The sequence below is a fragment of the Podarcis liolepis genome (genome assembly GCF_965112155.1).
Source record: "Podarcis liolepis genome assembly, chromosome: 10".
NCBI lineage: Eukaryota > Metazoa > Chordata > Lepidosauria > Squamata > Lacertidae > Podarcis > Podarcis liolepis.
The window spans coordinates 41,025,834-41,053,117 of NC_139562.1; the positions used below are offsets into that span (position 1 = coordinate 41,025,834).

Below are 27,284 nucleotides of genomic sequence, written 5' to 3' on the forward strand. Positions count from 1 at the left end.
GCGCTGTGGGTTAAACCAGAGAGCCTAGGACTTGCTGATCAGAAGGTCAGCGGTTCGAATCCCCACGACGGGGTGAGCTCCCATTGCTCGGTCCCAGCTTCTGCCAACCTAGCAGTTCGAAAGCACCTCAAAGTGCAAGTAGATAAATAGGTACCACTCCAGTAGGAAGGTAAATGGCGTTTCCGTGCACTGCTCTGGTTCACCAGAAGCAGCTTAGTCATGCTGGCCACTGTACGCTGGCTTCCTTGGCCAATAAAATGAGATGAGCGCCGCAACCCCAGTCAGCCATGACTGGACCTAATTTACCTAGTGTGCATGGAAGGAAATTGGAGCAAAGGAAGTCAATGTGGTGCCCTCCAAACAAAACGGGGAATATTTGAAGCCGCTAGGCCAGTTCTCTACCACTTAAATTTATGGAAGTCTCAGGGCACGGATTAAGAATCTTTTTCAGCACTGGTATTATCAAAACCAGCACCTTATGAAACTCACAGGCCTATGCCACACTGAGAAGGACCCTGATGGATTTCTAAGATAAATTTAGTAGTCACATTATGAAAATAATAGGCTATAGTGTCTTACTAGCATGTTTATCTGGCCTTGGTCAAAATGGTAATGATGCGTGTTTAAAAAATCTGCACTAGACATTTCTATTTGATGCAGTGTACATGAGCTGTTGGGATAACGTTTAGAAAATTATCACTACTTTATTGCCAAGCACAACCCAGCATTGTTTACTCCAATAACATTTTTAAGTAACTGTGTTATTCCTCAGAGATGTCCATTGTGATATATACGCTAGTGCTCCCACAAAAACTATTGGTGCACAACAGCATGGGGAAAAGCAAGTGTGCAGGCTTATCATGTGGGGCAACAGCAGCCATCTGTAATCAGAACTCTGGGACTTCTACTAGTCAAACACAATTTGTAGAGGCTAGTTCCCAATAACTGTGCTGCATCAGTTACCTATATAGAAGGCGAGTCATTTAAAAGAAGCCCAGTGGAACGTGTGAACTCTGTATCCACGGGACCTATTTTAAAGGACTCACCCTGTATAATCACATGGTGGAATTAATTCGACAACAGCAGTCTTATACGCACTTTCCTGAGAGGAAATCTCTTAATTTATTGACTTTCATCCATACAATTGCACCTCAAGACAACTAGTAGCAGCAACAGTGATGATAGTAACTTCTGCATTTACCTTTTTGGTGCTTCTAAAATGCTCTACTTTGCTACTTAGACTCCTTACCAAATAATGAACAAGTGCCAGGAAAGAGGAGACAGCCAGAAGCAATCACACCCACTGCTTCTTTTGTGATCCCTTTAAGTCCCTTGACACATTAAGATTCCCTGATCTCACAACAGGAAGGACTATGCAACTTAAAAATGTGTTCTACACATTGGAATTATATCCTGTAACTTTAACCAACTGATAAATTTTCTTCTTGAACACCCAAATATGCAGAGAATTGTGTAAAGTTTTCAGACAAACACAAGAATTCAGTTTTCTCCATCTTTATTTAAAAGACTGAACAAATGCATAGTTTTCTTTTAACGGTAAGACTTCTGGTAACGTGCACGAGCACCAGGTCCACCAAACTTCTTGGATTCACAACGACGAGGATCAGCAACCAAAAGGGTCCTATCATACTGGATAAGGATATCCTTTATCTCCTTCTTGGAAGCTTCATCGACATCTTGGGAAAACAAAATAATACTTGCATTAGTCTTCAAAACATTAACTTATATGCAATGCTGGATCTGGCTCAGAACAGTACGATTAAGTACCAATAATACTCTACAAACTGTAGCCCTTCACAGCTGGTCTGAAGTTATGCATTTGTAAGAGACAAGAAAAAAAGTTAAATGGAGAAACTTACATTTCTGGTAATAAGCCACCAGAGCTTTGGAAATAGACTGCCGAATTGCTGTAGAAGAAAGCAACAATTAGCACTAGATACAATCTGGTTAGCAAAGTGAAATGCAGATCAGATCACATAACTATGGGGTGACTGGGGATATTTAGGTAGTACCTCTGAGCTAATATGACTATGCACACATATTGCATATACTTGGACACATCTACAGCAATACTATTCTGCACACTCCTGCTCTTTTGATCTGGGATCTCATGCAAAAAATTGAGAGGGGGGAAAAAACCTGGTACAAGAACTAGCTGGAAAATTTAATAGATGGGACTCTAGACCTATCAATATTCTTATAACATCTATAATTGTACGAAGGTGGATTAGAAATACTTATGTGCATTTTAGGAAGCAGCTAATATATGTAAACAAATGTCTGTTCTTTTTCAGCCCAAACGAACAAATATTGCTTATAAGTCATACCATATATTTGTGCTACGTGACCTCCACCCTTCACACGGACTCTGATGTCGACTCCTGCAAAGCGCTCCTTGCCCAAAAGGAGAACTGGTTCAAGCAGCTGGAGAAAGAACATTTAAGTTATAAAATTTATAAAAAGTTATAAAAAGAACATTTAAGCACTCATGATCTCAGCACACTTTAATTAGCATTGCAACTACAAGTTCTGATTCTTTAATGTAGCATTTACAAAAAAATTAGTAAGCCTGCTCTATGTCCATCCAATACATGTTTATCAGGCTGAACCTACTGTATGTAGGAAAGGAGAGTAGATCACTAACAGCACAATCCTATGCATGTCAACTCAAAAGTCCCACTGTTCTTGGTGTCTTACTTCCAGGTAAATATGCACAGGGTTGCATCCCAGGGATACAGTAAGAATGATTGTGCTTTTAATTACTTCAGTGTATGACTGCATCACCACATAGAATGCAAATTATTTTTTCCTGTTCAATCTACCTGAAGTACCACTTCTCTCCATACATTCCTAGTCATTCTGTGAAATCTGCTGGAGAAAAATAGCTAACTGTCCCTTTATGACATGTCTGGAGGCCACAAGAGATGAGGTATTTAGCACCTATACTGTAGTATCTGTATATGTGACAAGTGTTCCCTGTGTTTAGTTTTAGACATCAGCTTAAAACATTTTTATTTACACCAGCTTACCCTACCATGTGACCCAGTTATGTTGCTTTCATATTTGCCTATTTATATTTTCACTGTTATGTCCACTGTTGTGAGACCATTTTTTATCTTGATTTAGTGGTATAAAATGTATGTATAAATACTTGTACCCTGTCCATCTGATTGGGTTGCCCCAGCCACTCTGACCAGATTTGATTATTTACCCAGATACCCACTTCAGTTCTACTTCTCCACTGCACTGCAGAAATACAGTACTGGTGGTCTAAACCAGTGCGGCCAACATGTGGCCATCCAGATGCTGTGAGGCTACTGTTCCCATAATCCCCAACCACTGGCCATGATGGCTGGGGAAGATGCGAGTTGAAGTCCAACAACAACTAGAAAGCCTCATACTCCCCCCATCTCAGCTTAAAAAAGAAGAGAGGCTTGTCTTTTTAATAGGTATACCTAAGTAGTATTCAAGGGCACAGAAACACGCAAGACTGCCCTATTTGCCTTCAGATTCTTGACACCGCCTTACCATAGTGATTTCCAAAGTATAACACTACCCCAAATATTAAAGGGGCAGTCACACTGCAATGACTTGTTAGGAAGCAGTGGTAGGTGCCTTATACACGCAGTCTACCCTCACAATAGGTATTTGCATAGCATGACTTTTATTTACTGGGGGGGGGGGGGTTCAGTTAGTACTAGTATGCTAGGTGGTACCTCTACCACCTAGGACTTGCCGATCGCATGGTCGGCGGTTTCAATCCCCGCAGCGGGGGGCGCTCCTGCTGCTCAGTCCCAGCGCCTGCCAACTTAGCAGTTCGAAAGCACCCCCGGGTGCAAGTAGATAAATAGGGACCGCTTACTAGCGGGAAGGTAAACGGTGTTTCTGTGTGTGTGTCTGGCTTGCCAGAGTAGCTTCATTACGCTGGCCACGTGACCCAGAAGTGTCTGCGGACAGCGCTGGCTCCCGGCCTCTAGAGTGAGATGAGCGCACAACCCTAGAGTCTGTCAAGACTGGCCCGTACGGGCAGGGGTACCTTTACCTTTACACAACAATCATTTCATGATGCTAAAATGAAAGTAGCAACTTACTTTGTACTGCAGAGTTCTGGGCTCTATCATTTCCAGAGGCCTTCCATTCACCTTAATGAGGCCATTTCCTCTTTTGCAGTGAGCAACTGCAGTAGCAGTTTTCTAAAATAAGGTAGGGAAAAAACAAGAACAATTCTAACATACAGTATATAGTTGAGCAGCATTAACTGTATCTTTCCCATTCTAGAATATAATTATGAAACAACCCCTATATACAGATCACTACTGCTAAAACCAGTAGCTATTTCAGTAGCTGTTAGATCTGGCTCACATGTCAGTGTAGCTTCTGCTATTCACATATATCTATAAAATCCTATCCTCATTTCTTATTATGCAATGTAAATCCTTTTAAAAGAAAAAACGCTGCGGAGATCAACACCACAAAATTGCTGGGAACCACAACTGGTGAGAGTGCACTGTTGCATTCATGCCCTGCTTCCAATAGACATTTGCACAAGCTATTTCAGGAACAGGATGTTGGGACTAGATGGGCCCTCATCCCAATTCAATACTCTTTTTTTATGTTCTTATGGACAACTCCAGACTTCAGCACTGGTGGAGCAGTGGAGTGGCAAAGACCCATTATAAGAAAGCGAGGATGTACTCCATGTCGCATGTGACCTTAATATATACCAAGGCTGGGGTAGGGCAGTTAACAATATAGAAAGGGGAAACGAATACTGTTGACATAACATTAAGAATAATGCAAACTAATACGGAAAACTGAAGCAAACCAAAGCAGAAACAGCCCATTCAAATACACAATAAAACAAATCTCGATTTGATTTTTAAAAAATTACACTGTAAGCTTTTCAGAAGGCAAAGGGAGGGAAATGTGTTTGTAAAAAAAGGGGGGAGGCTTACAAAAGCCACGTGGAGAAGGGCCTCCCCTCACCCCGCCAAGTTATGAGAAAACAAGACAACTCGTTGGGAGGAGCAGGGGGCGCTGAACCCAATTCGCCCTCTACTCAAGCAGCTGCAGTTACTTTATTTTGGGGCGGCGGGAGAAAAAGGGGCAATGAATTATGCGAGGGAGCCGAGGCGCGCTAGGAAAAGGAGACACGCGGCGCCTTCACCGCAGCAGCCGAGACTCACGGGGCAGAATGAACCGAGGTCCGGTACCCGGTACCCGCTCCCTCCCTTCCCCTCTGTACAGTCCAAGAGTCGCCAAGGGAAGGAGCCAGGCCCAACCACCCCCACCCCCCTCGGCCCCGCCAGCCTCACCTTCCTGCCGAAGACCTGCACGCTCTGGAGGGGTCCCTTAGCCGGCATGGCGCCTGAGGGAGGGGACAAAAGCACAAAGAAACGGGCGAGTGAGAGATCAGCTCGCGAGACCCGCGTTATGTGCCGCGACCGGGAAAAAGGCCGGAGCCCCACGGATCACCCACCTTGCAGTCAGCGAGAGCGGAAGAGAAAAGGAGGCGCACGGGGCTTCCCAGGCCTATCTCGCAGGGGCAGGCTCGGTCGCGCGGAGCGTGACGTCGTTTCCGGCGACGCCGCAGCGCTGCCCGGCAAAGCTTCCGCTTTGGCCTCCCGTCGCTGTTTCCGCAAGTTGCCTGAGGGAAATGGCGGTGCTCATGGCTCTCTTGTTCGCAGGGGTTCCTCCGCGAGGGTCATCCTTTGTGTGGGGAGAGAGAGAGAGAGAGAGAGAGAGAGAAGGTGGGGTGGGCGGAGGCAGTCAGGCGCGTTCATGCTGCATAACGTTTAATAGGCACATTTACCCCCACCTGATGTTGATGCTCGCGCTGCTGAGGCTGCGAAAGCACCAACGCTTTAAAGCGCATTCGTCCGCCCCCCCCTTCCCGGCCTCCTACTTCCAAAGACTTTGTTAAAGGTTGGTGGGCACTGGAACTCTTATGAAGAGTACAGTTCCCATAATTATTTGAGGGAAGGCTTCAGATATGCATTATAAGGGTGTGTACAGACTTACTCAACCCCGTCATCCTGTATTAGAAAAGCGGTCGTCGTGGATACTCGGAAGACTTGACTACAGTATATGCTTTGCCCAGGCGTTTTATGGCAGGGTAGAAATTAGCATATTTTTAAAAAATCTTCTGATTACCCTATATCCTACCTCCACAACCCAGATAGTGTGGGAATAATGCCAACCATTCCATAACCATTGCTTATATTTCAAAATGAATTCCCTTTATTGCAGTGAGATCTACTTCCAAGTACAGTGGTACCTCAGGTTACATACGCTTCAGGTTACAGACTCTGCTAACCCACAAATAGTGCCTCAGGTTAAGAACTTTGCTTCAGGATGAGCACAGAAATCGTGCTCCGGCGGCGCAGCAGCAGCAAGAGGCCCCATTAGCGAAAGTGGTGCTTCAGGTTAAGAACAGTTTCAGATTAAGAACGGACCTCTGGAACGAATTTAGTACTTAACCCAAGGTACCACTGTAAATCAGCCATTCTTATTCCTGTTTACTTAGAAATAGGTTCCACAGTTTTGGAGCTTAAACTCAGATAAATAAGTGTAGGGCTGCCATATTTTAAAAGTACACCTGCAAAGTTGTTGAGTTCTTTTTGGGAACAAGCCCCAATTGCTGAGGGTTTTCTGGGGGGGAACCTCCCCCCAAAATAATGATTTTAAGCTTTGGGAGCTGTTTCCCCTGCTTTTTCTATCGTGTTGCCATACATCCAGGTGTACCCTGACATTTTGCTGATTTGGCAAAAAAAATCCCCTGACGCCTCCCAAAAACCAGGACTTGTCAGGAATTTTCCTTTTTTTAAAAAAAAAAGATATTTATTGAGATTTTCAAAATATTACAAAATGAAAAAAGAAAAATACAAAATAAAAATAGTTAAAAACAATTCAATCTTTCCGTTACTTATCTTTCATTTGCTTGTTTCCCGTACCTCCTCGCACCTCCCTTTTTTGTATTCCAATTTAGTTTGTTAGTTCAGCAAATCCTTCTTGTCAGGAATTTTCCTGACATATGGCAAGCCTAAGGAAGTGCAATGTTAAGCACATAGAATAAGCAAAGGATAACACTTTTAGGATCACACACAAAATAATGCCCTTTAGCTCTGGATAAACTAATATTCTGTCACCTTTTAGTATCGTGCTCTTCCCACTAACACCTCTCCAAAGTTGGTATGACTAGACAAGGGAAGGAAAGTCCCTATAAGTATGACTTGGGCTACAATCCTACACACTCTAGGAGCAAGCACCATTAAATTTACTTATGAGTAGACATGCAAAAATTGTGCTGTGAATTTAAAAGGGCCACTGAATATCTTTAAGGTGCAAGGGTTGAACTAAACCTATAGTTGTACAGGAAACTGAACCAAGTTGCACCTATCCCGGCTACCACTGACTGGACCAAAGTGCAGCTGCTGGTTCTATGCTGTTTAGTTCTTGCATATTAATGTCATGCCACATAACTGCAGCTTTGCAGTTGCATGGATGTAGGAATCTGATTCAGTTTGCAGTCCTATATCTGCTTGAGAGTAAATACCATTTAAACCCCATGAGATTTGCTTCTGAGTCCATACATACAGAATTTCACTATCTGTACTTTTTTTCATGGAAAATCTGAAAAAAGAATGCTGGAACACAGAGGTTTAAAGCATGGACCTGTACCTAGAAAAAGTGGGGCAAAAGTTCAGTGTGGACAAGCCCACTAGTGTTGATTGATAATATTTTCCAGCTCCAATCATAGAGCTTATTCATACATGCTTTATTTAAGAATTCTGTTAGATTGCTTTCTACATGTTCCGTGGTCCAGCAACACCTTTTTTTGTTCTTTGCAATATATGCAATTGAGGGAATTGCGCTGAATTCACTATAAGCAGTCAGGCATAATTGGAAGCTATAAAAACTTCCTATTTGCCCACAGTGCCATCATATGGAAAATGGAAGCGGTTCCAGGCCAATCTAGTGGGTCCAATATGTATTTTGTTTCTGGTGCATAGCCCTTGCCACAAACTGAATCTATCAGTTGTAGTCAGTCCTGCTTCCCATATCCAGTCCAATTCACTTTCAAATAAAAAAGTTTTGTGGTATACATCACAATGGACATCTCTGAGGATTAAAGCCGTTAAATACAAATGTTATTAGAGAAAACAGATAATGCTGGCTTGAAAGTAATGGTTTCTTGGTAGGGCATGTATTTGTCCAAATTTTGTGGGACTTGCTTCAAATTAAGAAATATTTTTCAGTTCGTCCAAGGTTTGCCTTCTCTCTTACTGTTGTTGCTCCACTAGTGATAAGAATAGAAGTATAAAAAGTTACTAGAAGTTTTATTTATTAAAACTGGAAGCCTCCTGTTTTATATTTTCCTTCTTCCCATATGATCCATGTTGACTAATTGGTTTTGCAAATGGCCAGAATTGGTATGCCACCTAGCGGTTATTCTAAATATTTTCTTATCACTGATAAGCATAACACAGGATAGGAATAATACCACTATGACTGTACCTTATTTGCCAGCGAGCTTTGAAGTAGACGGAGATTTGAACATTCAAACGCTTATCTTGCCCTCAAGTTTCTGTTGTGGGGCTAATGAAAGTAGAAGTTAATTCCTGCTTTCACATTTTTATTTTCTTTGATATTGATGGATAAATAACAAATGCCTGAGATTTCAGGAGACCTACTATAGCAAAGCTTATGTTCCTTAGAAGGTAGAGTACTTCCACATTTGTTTTGTTATTAAATTTACATTGGACAAATGGACTGCATTGGTCATGACATCCATAACTCACAGATGGCATTCTCTCTCAACTGCATTCAGCATACATAATTTCCATATTAAATTTGTTCAGCATGAACGTTGTAACCATTGCTGTGAACATGCGGCATCTCGTTCTTTCTTGCATAGTTTATAAATGACATTCATGAACTACTTGGTATTTCAGTGAGCTGTGGAAAGTGTGAGTTCACTCTTTCTTGCCAACATGGATATTATAACTTGAGTATGCTTGGCTTTCTCAGTATATGTTGAGTCAATGAATGCATTATTAGGCGCCTCATATTTGGAGATATGCATCTTCAGTGTCATGACTTGAAATTAATGAGCCCTTCCAAGACAAAATTGGCTCTGTTTTCTCAATTTCAGTGCTAAACTGATATCATCTTGTTACATAGAGGAAAATAAGTGTATTGTATCCTTCAAACAAAAACAAAACAGAATTGTGTAGATTATATTAGTTGTTGATTTTTCAGAAATGTTACTGCGGACTTGATTATTTTGTTCTCTTTGGTTTTGTTTTCTCATTTTTGAATACATTTTTATTTAATTTTTAAACTATTTTACCTTGATTTTGTGCAGTTACCTCAGCTTATGCACCATGACTTGGATCCAAAACCTTTGTCCAGCAGAGACTCCCACAAACAGAGGTAGGAGACAATTTTTCACGAATTCCTTCTTCACAATGCAGTACTCCAAATCTTTTAAATACAGAAAACAGTGGGCAAGGTGGCATTGGGAGGCTGCAGGCAAGGTGCAGGGTAGCAGCTGGCCCCCCCATCAAGTAAAGAAATAAAAATGCTTAACTAACTGACCAATTGTGTCACAGATAACTTGGTTCTCCCCCCCCCCATAAACCCCCCCCCCAATAAATCCTGGCTACACCCTTGGCTTCAGGGGGAGGAGAAACAAAACAAAACAAAACACCTCCTCTGTTTGTTGGTCTGCTGGATCAAAGTCTCTTACATTCGAAGAAAGGTTCCTCCCATAATCAGAAGCACAGCTTTGGGTCCAACCATTAGTCTCCCATTGTACAGTCTCCCAACATGTTAACTTACAATTTAGACTATGTTCAGACACACTTTCCCTTGTATTTTCAGCCATAGTCCTCTATTCTTGTAAGGTTCGGGTTTGATACTGAAGTTGGGGACACCACACAGAGGTGTACGCCTATCTGCTTTTATAGAAAGAATGGCACATGGAAGCAGTGCTACACTGTGCATAGGAGGAACAAGGGTGATAGATGTAGAATGCAGTGAGGAACACAAGACTGATGGCAGCTGGGCATTCCATGAGGTAACACACGTCAGCGAGACCAGCGGCAGGACATGAGTGGGGTGGAGCAGCAGCAGGGCCTTTCTGATTGGGGTACTGCTGTCACTCGCTGGATGGGGCAAAGTGAGGTGGTTGCACGGTTCAGAGAGATTTGGGTTTGTGGCAGCAGTCCCATAGATACATGTTCATTTGAGGGGCTGCTATACCCAACCTGGGCCTCCCCCAGCCTCATTGCTAGCCTGCCTCATGCTGGCGACTGCTTTATTACCACCATAAAGGCACCACTGCCACTCTACACACACCCTCACGTGCCACTGCTGAGCAGGACTATACCAGCACTGTGATTAGATACACATAGGACTGGGCTCTGTAACTTAAGCTTTAGAACAGATTGGTTACCAGAATTAATAGTATAGTATTTCCAGCAAGTCTGGTGTGATATTTTCCTTCTCCAGTTTTACTATTGGTTTGAAAATGCATAGGATTGGGCTTACATGGTGGCTCAAGAGCCCAAAAGAAAACAGGTCCTCCAGAAAAGGACAGGACTAAGTGCTGTAATGACCAGTTTGCCCCTTTTCTTCCTGCAAGGCAGCTACCAGCTCTTTTGCAGAGTTGTGACAAAAGACCAGTCAGAAACCTCCCCCCACCCAACCCCTGATACAGGAAGGGGAGTGATGCCACAGGAAGGATCTGGCAGAACATCAAGTGAGGCAACTCAGGTCTTGCCATTCCCTGCCTGTTAACTAACACGGAGACTTTGCATTGCTATTGGGAATAGAAAGGCCAGCACTGCAAGCAGGTTCCAAAAATGTAGCATTCCCATAATTACCACCACAGTGATTGGAGGGCACCTCCAAACTTTCACTATTTTGCAGGAGGAATTCAAGCGCATGCCACAATTTTAGGTTTGTGCAGTTAAAATAGATTAAACTGTACACACAAAAATCCACTTTAGAAAAGGGCCTGACTTTTTGCAGTTTAGAAAGTGACAGGGAAATGCATTGAAAAGTGCAGAATGAGCGAATGACTAAGGGAAAGATGAATGAACATCCCACAAGCCAATCGGAATGAATGCAGAACAAATACTCATTGTACAAACACTCAACAAAGCAATCAGAACATAAGTTCAATAAAGACTGGATACAATCTAATATCCATGTAAGCTTTAGGTAAGCATATCAGGATGAATACACCATAAACAGGTTGTCTGGAGGGCCCCCAATTCTTATTGGAGCTTGTCAGTCCAAAACCCAGCTGTCCGGCAGCACTCATCTATAAGCCTTTAGCTGAAATCTTTCTCCTTGTAATTTTGACTTTTTCTGCCTTTCATTACATGGCATATGACAGAAGGGGAAGATCAAGCAGAGGCCCAAGAGGCCCAGTTGTTTTCCTTAGAAACGGAAGCATCTGATCACCCTAGGAAAGGATAAATGCTTTTCTCACACATTTAAATGCTCTCAGAGGAGAGCTTGAATGTGAAACAGCTAATAGCAGCCTTATTGTCAAAAATATTCCACAGCCTTATTGTCAAAAATATTGCACAGGTTCAAACTGTCATTGAAATGAACTGGGTTTGTGTAAAAAGGCTTGAGACTAAACTGTATTATCTGTTCAGTTTTTTAATTGACCAGTTACCAAGGTCTTTGATTTGACTTTATATATGTCACTGAACAGCTATAATGTTCTGGCTAAGAAATCTGGCATTAGAGAGCCTTGCCTGCTCATACAGAACTGGCCCTTTTATCATCATGCTAGGCTTTGGCGAGGCAGTAAAAAAATAGTGTGGTAGCAATAAAGATAAAGGTAAAGAACACCTTACAGTTAAGTCCAGTTGCAGACGACTCTGGGGTTGCGGTGCTCATCTTGCTTTATAGGCCGAGGGAGCTGGCATTTGTCTGCAGACAGCTTTCCGGGTCATGTGGCCAGCATGACTAAGCTGCTTCTGGCTCAACGGAACACCGAAACTAGAGCAACGCACGGAAATGCCGTTTACCTTCCCACCGGAGCAGTACCTATTTATCTAATTGCACTTTTTGGGCGTGCTTTCAAACTGCTAGGTTGGCAGGAGCTGGGACCGAGCAACGGGAGCTCACCCCGTCACAGGGATTCAAACCACCGACCTTCTGATTGGCAAGCCCAAGAGGCTCAGTGGGTTTGACCACAACGCCACCCACGTCCCTTGTGGTAGCAATACAATATTTAAATGTCCAGTTTAAAAAATAGAAGACTACTGGAATAACTTGATGAATTCTTAGGTCCCAAAATATAATGGAGCTTTATTAATGTATAGCAGAGGTTTGTGTGGTGCATCAGTGATTCTTTTTAATGATTAAGACAGGTGAGGAAAACCAGGTATGACCTCAGCTTCTTTTTAAGGCTTTTGGGTCTCTCCCTAGGCCATCCTGCACTACACCCTCCTTGTGTTTGCCTGGCTGAAATGGCCTATAATAATGCCTCTTCCTGTAAGTGTTTTATTGGAAGGTGGAGAGACACTTATATGCAAAAGTGTGTGTGGAAACCTCTGCCCTTTTCATGGCTAGAATGTAGCCCATTGTGCAAACGTATGAGTCCATCCCTCCATCCTCTGGCCCTGCCCATCACTGGCCACTGGCCCCTGGAATTTTCCCTATGAGGAAATGCGGCCCTCAGACTGATAATGATTCCCCACCCTTGTGTTAAAATAAATATACTGTAGGAACCACGCCCGAAAATCACATGAGAAATTCATATGAGGATGTTACACCTTTTTTCACATGGGGATGTTATACCAGCACAAATTAGTTTTTCAGAAGATTTGCATGGATCATGGCAACAGTAGTCCATCTTTGGGTGTGTCATCCTCTTGCCTGCTTTTTCAGAAACCAGTTCGGCAGTGCCAAGATGCCTCTTTGTTGACATGCTGCTCATTTCCAGCTGCCGTGACCCATGACAAGAAAAGGGCTAAATGAGTTGCTCCTTTTGATATGGGGTGTGTTTGACAACACACCTCTCTCCCTATTGCTCATACTTATCAGAGCTTTGTTGCTCAAAGCTGCTAGTTGCCTCTGTGCCTAGTTAAGCAACTTTATCATGTGCCATGAACCAACACACAGTGAGCAAACCGTTTTATAAAAATTACCTTGAGATACTTTGAAATGTTTGTGTAACTGCATGCATGGCAGAAAATGGGTTATAAAGAAAACTGTAACCATAATTCAGCATACTAGATGTATAAGAAAAACATGCACTGCAATTTTAACAACCAGAAATTCTTGGATGACAGGTTATGTAGATCCATTCCAGTCTGGGTTCAGGCCTGGCCACGGTTGCCCTGATGGATTACTTTTACAGAGAGTGGGACGGGGAGTGCAAACTTGCTCCTGCTTCTCGATCTCTCATCAGCTTTTGACCATGGTATCATCCTGAACCGGGAATAGGAATTGGGAATAGGAATCGGGACCACTGTTTAACAGTGGTTCCAATCCTAGCTTTGGGACCAAATCCAGAGAGCAGCACCATAAGAGTGCTTCTCAGCCCTTTGGTGGCGGCATTATGGGATGCTGCAGGGCACTTTCTTGTCTTCAGTGCTAGACTGAAGAACTTTCTGACAGTAAGAGCTGTTTGACAGTGAAACAGACTCCCTTGGGAGGTTGTGGACTCTCCTTCATTGGTAGTTTTTAAGCAGAGGTTGGGTGGCCATCTGTTATGGATATTTTAGTTAAGATTCCTATGTTACAGGGAGTTGGACTAGATGGTCCCTTCCAACTCTGTGATTCTATAATTCTGTAATATCTATATGAAGCCACTGGGAGTGGTCATTAGGAGTTTGGTGGCAAGGCATTATCGGTACACAGCTCTATTTGTTCATAACATCTGAATCAAGAGAGGCCATGTTGTCCCTGGGCCAGTGCTTGGATGCAGTGGTGAGATGGATGAGGAAAAACAAGCTGAGCTTAAATCCTAGAGGTACTGTGAGTGAGCAGTATCTGAGAAATTGGTCAACTTCCTTCTCTGGATGGGGGTTGTGCTGTTGCTGAAGGAACAGGCTTGCAGTCTGAGGGTCTTCTGGACCCAGTTATGTCGCTGGAGGCTCAGCTAGCCTCAATGGCTAGAAGTGCCTTTTACCATTCCCACCACCCTTCTGAGTAATACCGCTCCCCACCCTCTCACTATATATAAGGGTCTGGGGACTTCTGTTTCAGTGTATCTGAACAAGTGTGCATGCACACGAAAGCTCATACCAATAACTAACATAGTTGGTCTCTAAGGTACTGCTGGAAGGATTTTTTTTATTTTTTATTTAATTTTGTTTCAACTACGGCAGACCAACACAGCTACCTAACTGTAACTTTTACCAACTGCAATTGATACTGATAATTGATTTTTAAAAATGTTTTTAAATAGTTGTTTTATTAATAATTCTCTTGCTTTATTTTCTTTATAAGCTGCTTTGAGGTCCCACACACCCATCCATCAAGTGCTGCATAACTTTTATGAAACAAACAAATAAGAAAAACATACAGGTGCTTTCTGTGAGTTTTGTCAGACTTGAGCGCATTGAACACTTTGAGAATGCAGAAAACTTGATAAACAAGCCATACAACTGAAATAGGGTGAATGTATTTATGGACTATTCTTTATGCCCAAAGAACCATACTATTTTCATGACTCAGAAATCTAACATACCAATATGTTCTCTTCCTGCAACTGTCCCAGCACACAGAGGAAGCAAAATATAGCTAGTAGTAACACCCTAAGCAGTTGTGGTAACACTGAACATTAGGAAGTATATTAAAATGTCACTCTTGTAAAGAAAAACAAGATTAGAAACAGACCAACAATTAAGCCCAAATTGCTGTGGGAAAGCTTCTACAAAACTACAAGGTCTGTGAAGAATTGGTGATACATAGGCCTGTGTGAGTAACACTCCAGAGACTTATTTTTTTTAGACAAACCATATGGTTTTGACCAGATGCTTTTATTTTGGCAGGCAAAATTCACATCTAATGAGGTTCTTTAAACAGGCCTTGCACACACAATGTAAAAGACATGGGTTTGTTTTAATGATGAGAGAGCAACAGTTGTGAGCTGTTATCTAGCATTTGAAATGTGATTCATTTATTTTTCAAATTCATGAATCCTGTTTTTACTGCTGCCACTACCTTTGAAAAGTAGGAGATAATTAAACAAGCCTGTATTCTACAGATACAACAAGGCAGAGTCAAGGCACACACAAAGTGAGTACCCAAAGAAAGAAGGATGGGCAAAAAAGACTTTTCAGGTTTAGATGTTATTTGCTGCTCATCTGTACAGGATACATCAAGTAGGGTTGCCATTTGTCTGGAATTTACCAGACATTGCCAGGATTCAGCCTCAGAAACGGTGTCTGGACAGAAAATTGCTTTAAATGTTCAGGAAAATCCGGACGTATGGCAACCCATGTTGTAAGTGTAGATTTTGGCAAATTTTCTTTAAAAATCTTCTTTGAGATCTTGGGGGGGGGAGCAGCTCAACAACTTTTGTGTTCAGACTTTCACTTTCTGAAATATGGCAACCCTACATTAAGACATTATCTGACTGGCATGAGGGCACCTGGGAGCAGCAACAAGCTTACTATTAAGAGAATGTATGAAGTGGGGTTAATGCAAGGAAGTTGGTTATGCGAAGATTTCATCTATGAAGGAAAATTTCCTTTTCTTCTTGAAGATTTATTTATGTGTTTACAAAGCAACCCAACCCTCCAGTCCACCATGCTACAGGGGGTTTGGATGGAGCAGAGGTGTCCCCCTGCCTTGCCAGCCTCTGCTGTTAGCCAGGAAGCTCTGCTGGTGCATCTACCCAAACAGCAGGCAGAAGCCCAAACAGGCAGGTGTAAAACCATAATATCATGAGCTACCTCTACTGCCATCACTTGGAGGCAAGCAGAACCATTCTGGGCATCTTCACCACACCAGCCTAAGAGCTGGCACACTCACCTGCATTGAGGTCCTGGTCACCTTTAGCTGCCAGGCAAGTGTTTAAATTCAAAGCTGCTTTATTTACTTATTTTTGACTATCCAATTGAAGAGGGATTTGGTTTCTAATCAGATTGAACTGCTTGTTACGCGTGGACTGTAACAGCACAGCTTACTTGGTTGCTTGGGAGATAGGTACACACCAAAAAGAGCCTATTCTGCAAAGGAAAGCAGCTGTAAATTCTTAATAGGCTGAACAACCCTGATTTATTGCCACCATATCATACGTGAAGCAGAGTGTACTAGAGACTGGTCTAATAATGAATCCCATTAATTAAAAACCAATTAAAATGCCAAGATAAACATTACATTTGGTGCTACAAGAACAGTACATGCGAGAGGCATACTTGAATTATGCAGAAATAAATGTCTGTAGAAACCTGGGTGGTTTTGTTTTATTTTGCCTTTAAATCAAGCCATTTGTGAAACTGGCAGCAACAGCAACAATTTGTGTGTGTGTTGTATTGGTGGTGTTGATACTATGATTATTATTTTGAGAATGTCTATATTAACTGAATGCTAGACATAAATCAGAGTTCTAGGATAAAAAAACCTTCAGTTTAAGATAATAGTTAAGTCTTGTCAATCACTTGTGCATCAAAAAGCACTAACTTAAGGCCTCTGCATTAACTTTCAACCTACGTGAAGGCAAGCAGTAAAGTCACTATTAAGTCTTGCATATTGTGCTCGCTTACAAGTTAAGCCTCATGGACCCACATGCTTCTGCTCTTCCTCTGCACACTAGGGAAATATTGAAGACAGGGTCAGTGCTATATATTCAGTGCTTGTATATTCTGAACTTTAAAATCATACAATCCATCATTTGCAAAACTTATTTTAAAACTTTATGGCCCAGTTTCATGCATATTTAATCAAAAATTGCAACAGAATTTTTTCCTGTTCACACATTACATTTGCAGACTTGGTTCCCAATTGGGGTTGCATTGCTAGCATCAGGATGGTATATGAAAGAAGAAAAGTGGTGCTGAAGTACCAAGAGGATATGTAAATATGTACACGTATGCAAAACGGTAGAGGGAGCTTCAGGGAACTTGGGGCATTCCCCCCTTCCATGAAATGGTTTGCCTTTCAAGTATTCCATTTAACCCTACTTAGAATAAACTGTGACAAACTATGGATGTATATGATGTACATGTCATTGTTATTCAAAGTAAAGTGAGGCTTTTCATATTCTAAAGGTTAATATTAATTTGTCATTTTAGCTTATTACAGCTTTTCAAACAATTTCCCCTTAATCTGTATCGAATTCAAGGCTGGGAATGCCATTTAGCACACAGTGGCCTTTTTTGCAGTTACCACAACTCCTTGCCATGCAAACAGCATTGCACTGTCAGGGCTGTCAGATGGAGAGATAAACATATTTAGCAACAGTGGCTTCCTGCCACCATCTTTAGTCAGCATGAAAAAGAAACCATTAAAGGATGAGCTGTTCCTAAAGTGGTGATGGGAAGTTGTGGTCTCTTGGGAACACATCAGCAAGGACCCTGAAAGAAGGACAAAATACTTGGCTGCATCACATGCAATTAAATGCTTTATAAACCATTTCCAGCTTGCTAATGCACATTACTCATGAATCTCAACGAAGTACACAGTCTTGGTTAAGTAATTCTTGCAGAAACATTAGCAGAAAATTAAAAGGCAGCAATGAAGCTGTTGTCATCTCTATTGACCTTTCAGAAGGCAGAGAGCATCCAGAGCACTAGCCAAACTCCAGCACGTGTATCTTCCAGAACAGGAGGGTCATCTGTGTTGTCTGTCAAGGGCTGAATTTTTTCAGGGCTCATCTGTTCAGGGTACAGGCCAAAGGTGGATGGAGACAGAGGCAGTGATCTGCAGAGGCAGAGACCAGGAGTGACTTGTCCAGGGGAGCCACTGCTACTTACTGGGAGAGGGAAGTGGCGGTGAGGTCAGGGCTTTACAGACAGCACAGATGCGCCCACAGCACCACCTCGCCTCTCCCCATCCTAGGAAGCAGTAGTGACTCTCCTGCTGGGAAGCTATTCTGTGCTCCCACCCCACTGGATCCTGCCAGAGACAAAGTGTTCTGAAATAAGAAATTCAGAATAAAAGAGCACCATGCTTCAATTGTCACCATGGATACCTCCATTTAGAATTCCCAATCTTACAATCTTGCGCAGGAGGAATAAGCCTCAGTGGGTTTAAGGTTACTTTCAAATATACTGATGGCATGGTTTTTTTGAAGTACAGCATTCCAATACAGCAAAGTTCAAATGGGTTTGGGGGAGTTGGGAATCACTATCCCAGATGACCCACCGCTGAGAAGGGCTACACCGACCCACCTTACTGTGGCATCTGAATATAGACTGCATTTTTAATCAAGGCTTATATTGGCTTATATCTTGATCAGGTTCCTAAATTAAATGGGCTTAGATTTTCAAATGTTTCATGCCAGGCACAAGACCAGCTGGTTAGAGAACCTTGGCAATGTTTTCCTCCTAGACAAGGGGCCCCTTGATTTATAGCAGAAAACAATTCTCAAAGTCGTAAAAGGGGGAAATTACAGGCTGAGAACGAGGACACTGACCCTACATGTTACAGAAGATAAAAAAGGCAGAGATAAACATAATTAGGAATGAGTAAATAGTAAAATAATACCAATGTGCCTCCCAGTAAAATGAGCCAGATCTTCTTTCTAAGGTTAAAGAGCAATGGAGAAGCATCTAGCTGGCAGAAAGAGAGCATTTTTGGGAAGTCTTTTTTTAAAGCTGTTTCTTTCTTAAACTGAGAGAGTTAGAGGGCAATAAATGTTGGGAAGAGCTAATGGGAAAAGCAGCTGGCTGAAGGGGGGGTGTAAACTGAAGAGGCTTCTTTTGAAGCGGTTTTTTACTGAGTTCCTTTTTCTACTTTACAAAGGCCTTTTTCCTTTTAAAATGCTATCTATGTTATGTATTAAATATATTGTCTTAAATGTAATTATGCAAAGGATTTAAGAAATGCTAGATTCTTATTTCATATAGTTGTAAGAGTTGTATTTATCCTGAAATTAAGTCAGCCACCAGCCTAGCCCCCCTGCCAGACAGGAGACGCCATCCAAGCAGTCCTGATATATAGTTGTCAGACATTTGTTTAGAAACCTTCAAATGAAGGAGATCTTTCAATGTTGATGTGAACTCAAGATCCTTGACATATGTTTAAGATAAAAATTTAAGATTAACCATTTGTTTTAGAAGGCAATAGGGCAAGGAGGGCAAGAGGTGAGCTGGTAATTAAGATTCCTTGTTGAGACACATGTAAGATATATTACTACTTATTTGTCATTTATAGATGTAACAATATATAGCTCTTTGTGTTCCATATAAGGACAGGAGGATATGGGTGTATCTTTTAGGATTGGTTATAGCAATCAGCCAATAGGAAATTCAACCAGGCTGATTGGACAGAGGCAGCCAAAGGAGGAGCAAAGGGGGCTGGATTAAGGGAATATAAGTGCTGGCCATAATGGCAGGAGGCAGGCCAGAGCTTGGTAACCATATGCCACTGTGCCTCTCATTTATTTGTCTGACAAATAAATTATTATTTTAATTTCTCTATTGCTGCGTTGAATATTTCATTCCAGCTAAGCGTTAACCACAAGCAGGGTGCTACATTACCTCATTCACTGGAGCAGGAGGTGGAGGAAGGCAGTTGTAACCACTGAAGAATGTCATACTTCTGGGATTTGGAATGAAGAAGCAAGGTGTGGAGAGCAGGAAGGTGGTGCAGAGTCAAATCACACAGGATTCAGCAAGAGGATAAGTGCAAGATCCAAGGCAGGGGGATACTGAGTGTGGAAAAGAAGCTGGGAAGTCAGTCTTTTTAACTATTTGCAAACCACACTGGAATTGATGAAATGAAGAGTGGCCTATAAATACCTTAAATAAATACTTTTGGGCAGAAAGGAAGGGGGTGAATCAGGACAGGAGTATTCTGTCTTTAAACAACAATTTAAGACTAATGCTGCAATACCACACATTCTTGGGAGCAAGCCCCATTCTACTCATGCATAGGACTGAACAGAGAAGAATCTTTATGTGGCAATTATGAATGAAAAAGGTCCAGAAAGCAAAGTAAAAAACTGGTTTGGGTTATGATGTCATGGATTGAGCACGGAAATTGTAGCTTTGACCGTGAGGTAACTGTAACAATAAGCCTTGAGTAGTTTGTTTTCACAAATACCTGCCGCTTGATCCAAAAGTCTATTCCAGTCTTTGAGCTCTCGATTCGGCTGTTGAGCTGTGATTCACAGAGCTGGCACCAGGGGGCCATTGAATGCTGAGTAAAGAAGCAAACTAACCCACTAGAAAATGTCTTCTGTTTTATTTGTGGCCCTTTGAAGTAGCGTTTGAAGATTCAGTGACAATATTTGTAATAAAGTTAAGTGGGTACAGCTGATTAAAAGCAATGGGGTGATTTTATAGAAAGGAGAATACTTCACTTCAATGTAAACAGTCTCCCACCAGGGATTCCTGTTTTCCAGTGGTCAGTTCAGTGCTTGGAATTTTGCCGAAGGTATCTGAAGAAAGCCGTGAAGATATTTGTCAACTCCAGTGTTCTCCAGGCTTTGCCAGAGACGCCAGACAGGTCATCTTTCTCCCCAGATGAGCACGTTGCCCTGACTCAAGGCCTTGCAGGGTTTACCCAAAGCATTGTCTGACTCCCACTCCCTTGATACAGAATGCCCAGTCCAGAATTAGTGCTGTCAAAACTAAATTGTCCAGATCTCCATTCCTGCCTCTTTTACTCCCATGCTTTTCACGGTTTTCATGACTGGCTTAGTTGCTAAGCCCTGCTGGGTTTCCCCCAGAACTGTAGCAATTAAGCGTGTTCCTGGGAAAAAGAAAGTGCTTTTCCTTCTAGCTGTAGTTCTGTAGGAGAACCAAAGGGCTGTAGCCCAATGGTAGAACATCTCCTTTGCTTCCAGAGAGCCCTAGGTTCAGTCCCCAGCATCTCTAGGTAGGGCTGTGAATGCACCCCTCCGTCTGAAATATGAGAGAGCTGCTGCCGGTCAGTGTAGCCAGTGCTGAGCTAGATGGAGCAATACTGTGATTCATGTAAGGCAGCTTTCCCACATTATGTAAACTAGGGATTGGGAACTGCAGGCCTGGGGACCAAATGCAGCTCTCCAGCTCTCTCTGTACGAGCCTTGGGACTCACATGTCCTCAGCCTAACCCCTCACTGACCCTACTTCATACTTCTCATCAGTGCTTTTTCTTGGCTGCAGTCTGTTCTTGGCCCCTTGGTTGTCTGGTTGGTGTGAGTAGGTATAGAAACTAGCCTACTGTACAAAGTTTAAATTTACATTCATGGATTTTGCTCGCTGTTTCACCTCTGGTGTGCAGCCCCCAGAAGGCTGCCCAGGTGAGAATGTGGTCCCCAAGGTGCATACACCGCACACCTGTAAAGCCGGTTCTCCACCCCACCCCCACCCCAAATCCTGGGAATCGTGGTTTGTTCAAAGGTATCTCTGTGAGGAGCAAATGGCAGTTCCCTGGATTCCTTGTGGGGCTGCTTTAAAAATATTTTAACTGTATGGTATATACATATGGTATATACATACACTAAGTTTTTTTAAAATCTAAAACTGGGATAGCTTAATAATAATAATAATAATAATAATAATAATAATAATAATAATTTATTATTTATACCCCGCCCATCTGGCTGGGCTTCCCCAGCCACTCTGGGCGGCTTCCAAAAGAATATTAAAATACTATAATACATCAAACATTAAAAGCTTCCCGAAACAGGGCTGCCTTCAGATGTCTTCTAAAAGCCTGGTAGTTGTTGTTCTCTTTGACATCTGGTGGGAGGGCGTTCCACAGGGTGGGCGCCACTACCGAGAAGGCCCTCTGCCTGGTTCCCTGTAACTTGGCTTCTCGCAGTGAGGGAACCGCCAGAAGGCCCTCAGCACTGGATCTCAGTGTCCGGGTAGAACGATGGGGGTGGAGCCGCTCCTTCAGATATACTGGGCCGAGGCCGTTTAGGGCTTTAAAGGTCTGCACCAACACTTTGAATTGTGCTCGGAAACGTACTGGGAGCCAATGTAGGTCTTTCAAGACCGGTGTTATGTGGTCTCTGCAGCCGCTCCCAGTCACCAGTCTAGCTGCCGCGTTCTGGATTAGTTGTAGTTTCCGGGTCACCTTCAAAGGTAGCCCCACGTAGAGCGCATTGCAGTAATCCAAGCGGGAGATAACCAGAGCATGCACCACTCTGGCGAGGCAGTCCGCAGGCAGATAGGGTCTCAGCCTGCGTACCAGATGGAGCTGGTAAACAGCTGCCCTGGATACAGATTTGACCTGTGCCTCCATGGACAGCTGTGAGTCCAAAATGACTCCCAGGCTGCGCACCTGGTCCTTCAGGGGCACAGTTACCCCATTCAGGACCAGGGAATCCTCCACACCTGCCCGCCTACTGTCCCCCAGAAACAGTACTTCTGTCTTGTCAGGATTCAACCTCAATCTGTTAGCCGCCATCCAACCTCCAACCGCCTCCAGACACTCACACAGGACCTTCACTGCCTTCACTGGTTCTGATTTGAAAGAGAGGTAGAGCTGGGTATCATCCGCATACTGATGAACACCCAGCCCAAATCCCCTGATGATCTCTCCCAGCGGCTTCATGTAGATGTTGAAAAGCATGGGGGAGAGGACAGAACCCTGAGGCACCCCACAAGTGAGGGCCCAGGGGTCTGAACACTCATCCCCCACCACCACTTTCTGAACATGGCCCAGGAGGAAGGAGCGGAACCACTGTATAACAGTGCCCCCAACTCCCAGCCCCTCAAGACGGTCCAGAAGGATGTTATGGTCGATGGTATCAAACGCCGCTGAGAGATCCAGCAGAACTAGGAAACAGCTCTCACCTTTGTCCCTAGCCCGCCGGAGATCATCAACCAGTGTGACCAAGGCAGTTTCAGTCCCATGATGAGGCCTGAATCCCGACTGGAAGGGATCCAAATGGTCCGCTTCTTCCGGGCGTGCCTGGAGTTGTTCAGCAACCACTCGCTCAATCACCTTGCCCAAGAATGGAAGATTTGAGACTGGGCGATAGTTGGCTATCGTGGCCGCATCTAAAGATGGTTTTTTAAGAAGCGGTTTAATAACCGCCTCTTTCAGCGAGTCTGGGAAGGCTCCCTCACGGAGGGAAGCATTCACCACCCCACGAAGCCCATCGCCCAGTCCTTCCCGGCTAGCTTTTATAAGCCGGGATGGGCAAGGATCAAGGAGACAAGTGGTTGGTTTCACTCGTCCAAGCAGCCTGTCCACATCCTCGGGGGTAACAGATTGGAATTGATCCCACACAACTTGACTAGACAGGACTCTAGCACTCTCCCGCCCCGGCCCTGCTCCCACGGTGGAGTCTACCTCTTCTCGAATCTGAGCGACTTTATCTGCAAAAAAACTTTGCAAAGTCATTGCAGAAGATCATGTTGCCCCTACTGGGCCCTGATGGAGCAGGTGGTTCCGCTAAATTGCGAACCACCTGAAAGAGTCTCCTGCTGCTGTTTTACGCAGATGCAATAGAGGCGGTGAAGAAAGTCTTCTTCGCCGTCGCTATCGTCACTTGGTAGGCTCGACATTGAGCTCTAACCCGTGTCCGGTCAGATTCAGAATGGGTTATCCGCCACTGGCGCTCTAGCCGTCTCAACGATTGTTTCATTGCCCTCAGATCCATGGAAAACCATGGGCTGTCCGGGCTCCATGCAATCGGAGAGGGCGCTTTGGAGCCAAACAGTCAATAGCCCTGGTTAACTCCACATTCCAGCAGGCCACCAGGGAATCAGCTGAAAGGCCTCAACATGGGATAAAACATCCCCTACCACTCTCTGGAAACCATTTGGATCCATTAAGTGGCGGGGGCGGACCATCTGAATCGGTCCCGCCTCCCTGCAGAGGGGAAGGGTCACGGAGAAGTCCAGTTGCACCAGGAAGTGATCTGACCATGGCACTTCTTTGGTTTCGCTTTTACTTAATGTCAGATCACCAACATCCATAGAGGTGAACACTAGGTCTAAGGCATGCCCGTGGCTATGAGTTGGGCCAGACTTATTCAGGGACAGCCCCATGGAGGCCATGCTTTCCACGAAGTCCTGAGCGGCCCCTTGTAAGGTCGTGTCGGCATGGATGTTAAAATCCCCTAGGACAACCAAACTAGGTGTCTCCAGGAGGACATCCGCCACGACCTGAAGCAGCTCGGGCAGGGAATCCTTGGTGCAGCGGGGAGGTCGGTACACCAATAGGAATCCTGTACTGCCCCTATTGCCCAACTTCCAGAACATGCACTCAGAGAACTGGGTCTTTCCAATAGGATGCCTGGTGCAAACTAATGACTTCCTAAAAATCACTGCAACCCCCCCTCCCCGCCCACAAGGCCTGGGTTGCTGTGCGTAAGAGAAACCTGGTGGACATGCAGCGGCAAGGACAGGCCCATCTGCTTCATCCAACCAGGTCTCTGTCACACATGCCAGGTCAAAGCCTCCATCCACAATCAGGTCGTGGATGGCAGTGGTTTTATTCATCATTGACCTGGCATTGCACAGCAACACTTTCAGGTCGTGTGGGTTTCCCTTGTTGATTCCAGTATCCTTCCGGTCAGGACCAGACCTGGAGGCAGGGATAGTCCTCAGACAACGACTAAGCCTGCCTCCTCTGTAATGACATGGTCTGGTCTTAGCGTAACTCCGATAGAGCATGAGACTCTTAATCTTGGGGTTGTGGGTTTGAGCCCCACGCTGGGCAAAAGAGGAGTTGAACTAGATGACTCTCATGGTCCCTTCCAATTCCATGAAAGAGATTGCACCTCCTGACTTGGAACCTTATGTGTCTGAAACCAGGAGTCCAGGGCATCAAGTTACTGACTGAGAAGGAGTAAATCATATATACAGATGGAGCCAGGATACCGTGCATGAGAACTTAGCTCCTGATCTTGGGACTCTGATGATCCCAAACAGTCTCTTCTTAAGCCAGGGCCTGCATTCCTTCAGGTAAAGCTTGTTGGCAATATGCCAGTATTTACCTCTGCACCTGCATGTTCCAGATATTTGCAATAATCTGCACTTAGGCATCTAATATATATCTTGTCTAGCCATACTTCATTATTCCTGCAATTGCCTTTGCACTCCACCCCCCCAAGCTGTCCCTCCTTATATAGCACAGCACTCCTGTTTATCCAGACTCCTAATTACCTGAGCGGTTTGCATACAATGTTGGTTAGTCAGATCATAACCATAAATCCAACATTACTTCTGCTTTTAGGCATACTCCTTTAAAAAATATATATTCATTTCAGACGACGGCAAAAATCCTAGATAAAGCAGCGGCAGATACTAGGGGAGCAGGTTGGTGGATCGGAGGCAAGCTGATTTATTTGCATATGTAAGAAAATCCCAATTTAACTTGCTGCCTATAAAAAGAAACAATCTTCTGAACTCCAAATAAGCAGCATCTGGGAAGGTCAAGGAATTCATCCTCCGAGAACTCCTCTGTCAAGCATGCCAACAATAAACGGAGAGGAGTTGCCATGGCACCAACACAAAGGGAACATAAATTGGCAAGAAGTGACTAAGGCTGGCTATAGCCGTATAAGGTATTTGGGAAAAGGCATTACTTTGCTACTTGGTATTGATTATAACCAAGATCTCTTTCCCTGTCCGCCCGTTCCTCTCCCCCTATTAATCTTTACAACTCACATATATTTATTTGTCTAAGAAAGGGGTTGTTCCCAATCTGCATGCCAAAGTGAGGGCATGGTAATTAACTACTGCAGCAGGATGTGCACGCACAGCAGCTTAGTCCAGTGGTTATCTACCCTATTCAAACAATCTGATAGGCTGCAGGAATACTGCAGGACTCCTTACCAGCATACTTTACCTTTTATAGTCACAGTGTTACTGGACTCCATTGGAGGAGTCATGGAAGAAACGTGCGTTGAAACCTGGTAGCCCCACCATCCCTATAGCTTTAACAGCCCTTCTGCTTCTCATGCCTCAATGGTATCTCCTTCCCATCCTGTAGAACTCTTGCAAAGAGGATGAGAAGTGGGTGTGCTGTTGCCTTTTAACTTAAAAGCATTGCCTCCTTCCCTGTAACTAGTGGTTTTCTTCTCAAACTTCCTGCCCTCTGGGAACCATCACAAAATCACTGTTTGCCTACTGAGTCACTTCAACATTGCAAAGATGATAATTCCAGGGTGGGTTTGGGAGTTCTTTTAAAAAATGTATTATAAAGTTTAAATCACAATCTGATAAGAAATATGAAATTTTAAAAAAAAGAAGTGGTAGGGAAACAGTTAAAAAATAAAAACAAACCCAAGCTTCACAGCCATTACCTCATAAAATACATTCTCAAGGGACTGCACAATGAATTGGATGCTACAACAAAAACCGACCTGATATAGGAAGAATACAAAACAAATGTTATGAATACCAAATAAAGCCATATTTCATCAGGACTTGATATCCCTGTGATTGGCCTTACCATATAAGCAATAAATCACTATCAAATGGAGGCAAAATCCATAGATGTAGCTGCCCCCCACCAAGATTCCCTTAATTTATAAATCAGTTTCACAGAACTGAGAATAACTACTAATTTACCACTGAACCAATTATTTAAAGAAAAACCCAAGACTCCTTCCAGCCCTGTGATATGGTCAAAAAAGCAGCTACTAATAGAAAAATTATAAGTGGTTTACATATTAAATCTATTCGACTCATCAGTAATTGATAGAAGTCACAGTTTGGGGTTTAAAGGCACCAGTACACCCATTATGGGACATGGGTGGCGCTGTGGGTTAAACCACAGAGCCTAGGACTTGCCGATCAGAAGGTCGGCGGTTCGAATCCACGCGACGGGGTGAGCTCCCGTTGCTCGGTCCCAGCTCCTGCCCACCTAGCAGTTCGAAAGCACAACAGTGCAAGTAGGTAAATAGGTACCGCTGCGGCGGGAAGTTAAACGACACTTCCGTGCGCTGCTCTGGATCTCCAGAAGCAGCTTAGTCATGCTGGCCACATGACCCGGAAGCTGCCTGCGGACAAACGCCGGCTCCCTCGGCCTATAGAGCGAGATGAGCGCGCAACCCCAGAGTCGGTCACAACTGGACCTAACGGTCAGGGGTCCCTTTACTTTTGCACTCATTATGTAAGAAATTACCTTCATTACCTCTTCCCAAACTTTACGCATGTTTGCAA

The 27,284-nt window shown here is 43.7% G+C and overlaps 1 protein-coding gene and 2 long non-coding RNA genes across 3 annotated transcripts in view; 1 reads left to right on the forward strand and 2 right to left on the reverse strand.

Annotated features, from left to right (window-relative positions):
• Positions 1 to 1,499: 1,499 nt before the first annotated feature.
• RPS16 (ribosomal protein S16) lies at positions 1,500 to 5,525 on the reverse strand. The gene is made up of 5 exons (XM_083463122.1): positions 5,337 to 5,525; positions 4,113 to 4,214; positions 2,349 to 2,445; positions 1,881 to 1,928; positions 1,500 to 1,697 (listed from the first exon to the last, which is right to left on the reverse strand). Exons 1-5 carry the CDS (start codon positions 5,382 to 5,384, stop codon positions 1,552 to 1,554), a joined length of 441 nt encoding a protein of 146 aa, XP_083319248.1. The 5' UTR covers positions 5,385 to 5,525; the 3' UTR covers positions 1,500 to 1,551.
• Positions 5,526 to 5,595: 70 nt separating this feature from the next.
• Positions 5,596 to 27,284, forward strand: part of LOC310687699 — a 33,832-nt gene continuing 12,143 nt past the window's right edge. The window contains exons 1-2 of the long non-coding RNA XR_014516545.1: positions 5,596 to 6,506; positions 9,389 to 9,456. This is a non-coding gene — a long non-coding RNA (uncharacterized lncRNA). The remainder of the gene's footprint in view (positions 6,507 to 9,388; positions 9,457 to 27,284) is intronic.
• LOC310687702 overlaps positions 18,319 to 27,284 on the reverse strand; it is a 44,691-nt gene continuing 35,725 nt past the window's right edge. Inside the window, exons 4-5 of the long non-coding RNA XR_014516548.1 lie at positions 19,702 to 19,876; positions 18,319 to 18,395 (exon numbers count right to left, since the gene is read on the reverse strand). This is a non-coding gene — a long non-coding RNA (uncharacterized lncRNA). The remainder of the gene's footprint in view (positions 18,396 to 19,701; positions 19,877 to 27,284) is intronic.

Bases quoted from the DNA above. Each gene is read 5' to 3' on its own strand.
- RPS16 (XM_083463122.1), bottom strand. From the start codon at position 5,384: ATGCCGGCTAAGGGACCCCTCCAGAGCGTGCAGGTCTTCGGCAGGAAG. The intron at 2,446-4,112 runs GTAAGTTGCTAC...TTCTTTCTCCAG, and splicing joins CCAGAACTCTGCAGTACAAA to CTGCTTGAACCAGTTCTCCT. The intron at 1,929-2,348 runs GTATGACTTATA...TTTCTTCTACAG, and splicing joins TCACGTAGCACAAATATATG to CAATTCGGCAGTCTATTTCC.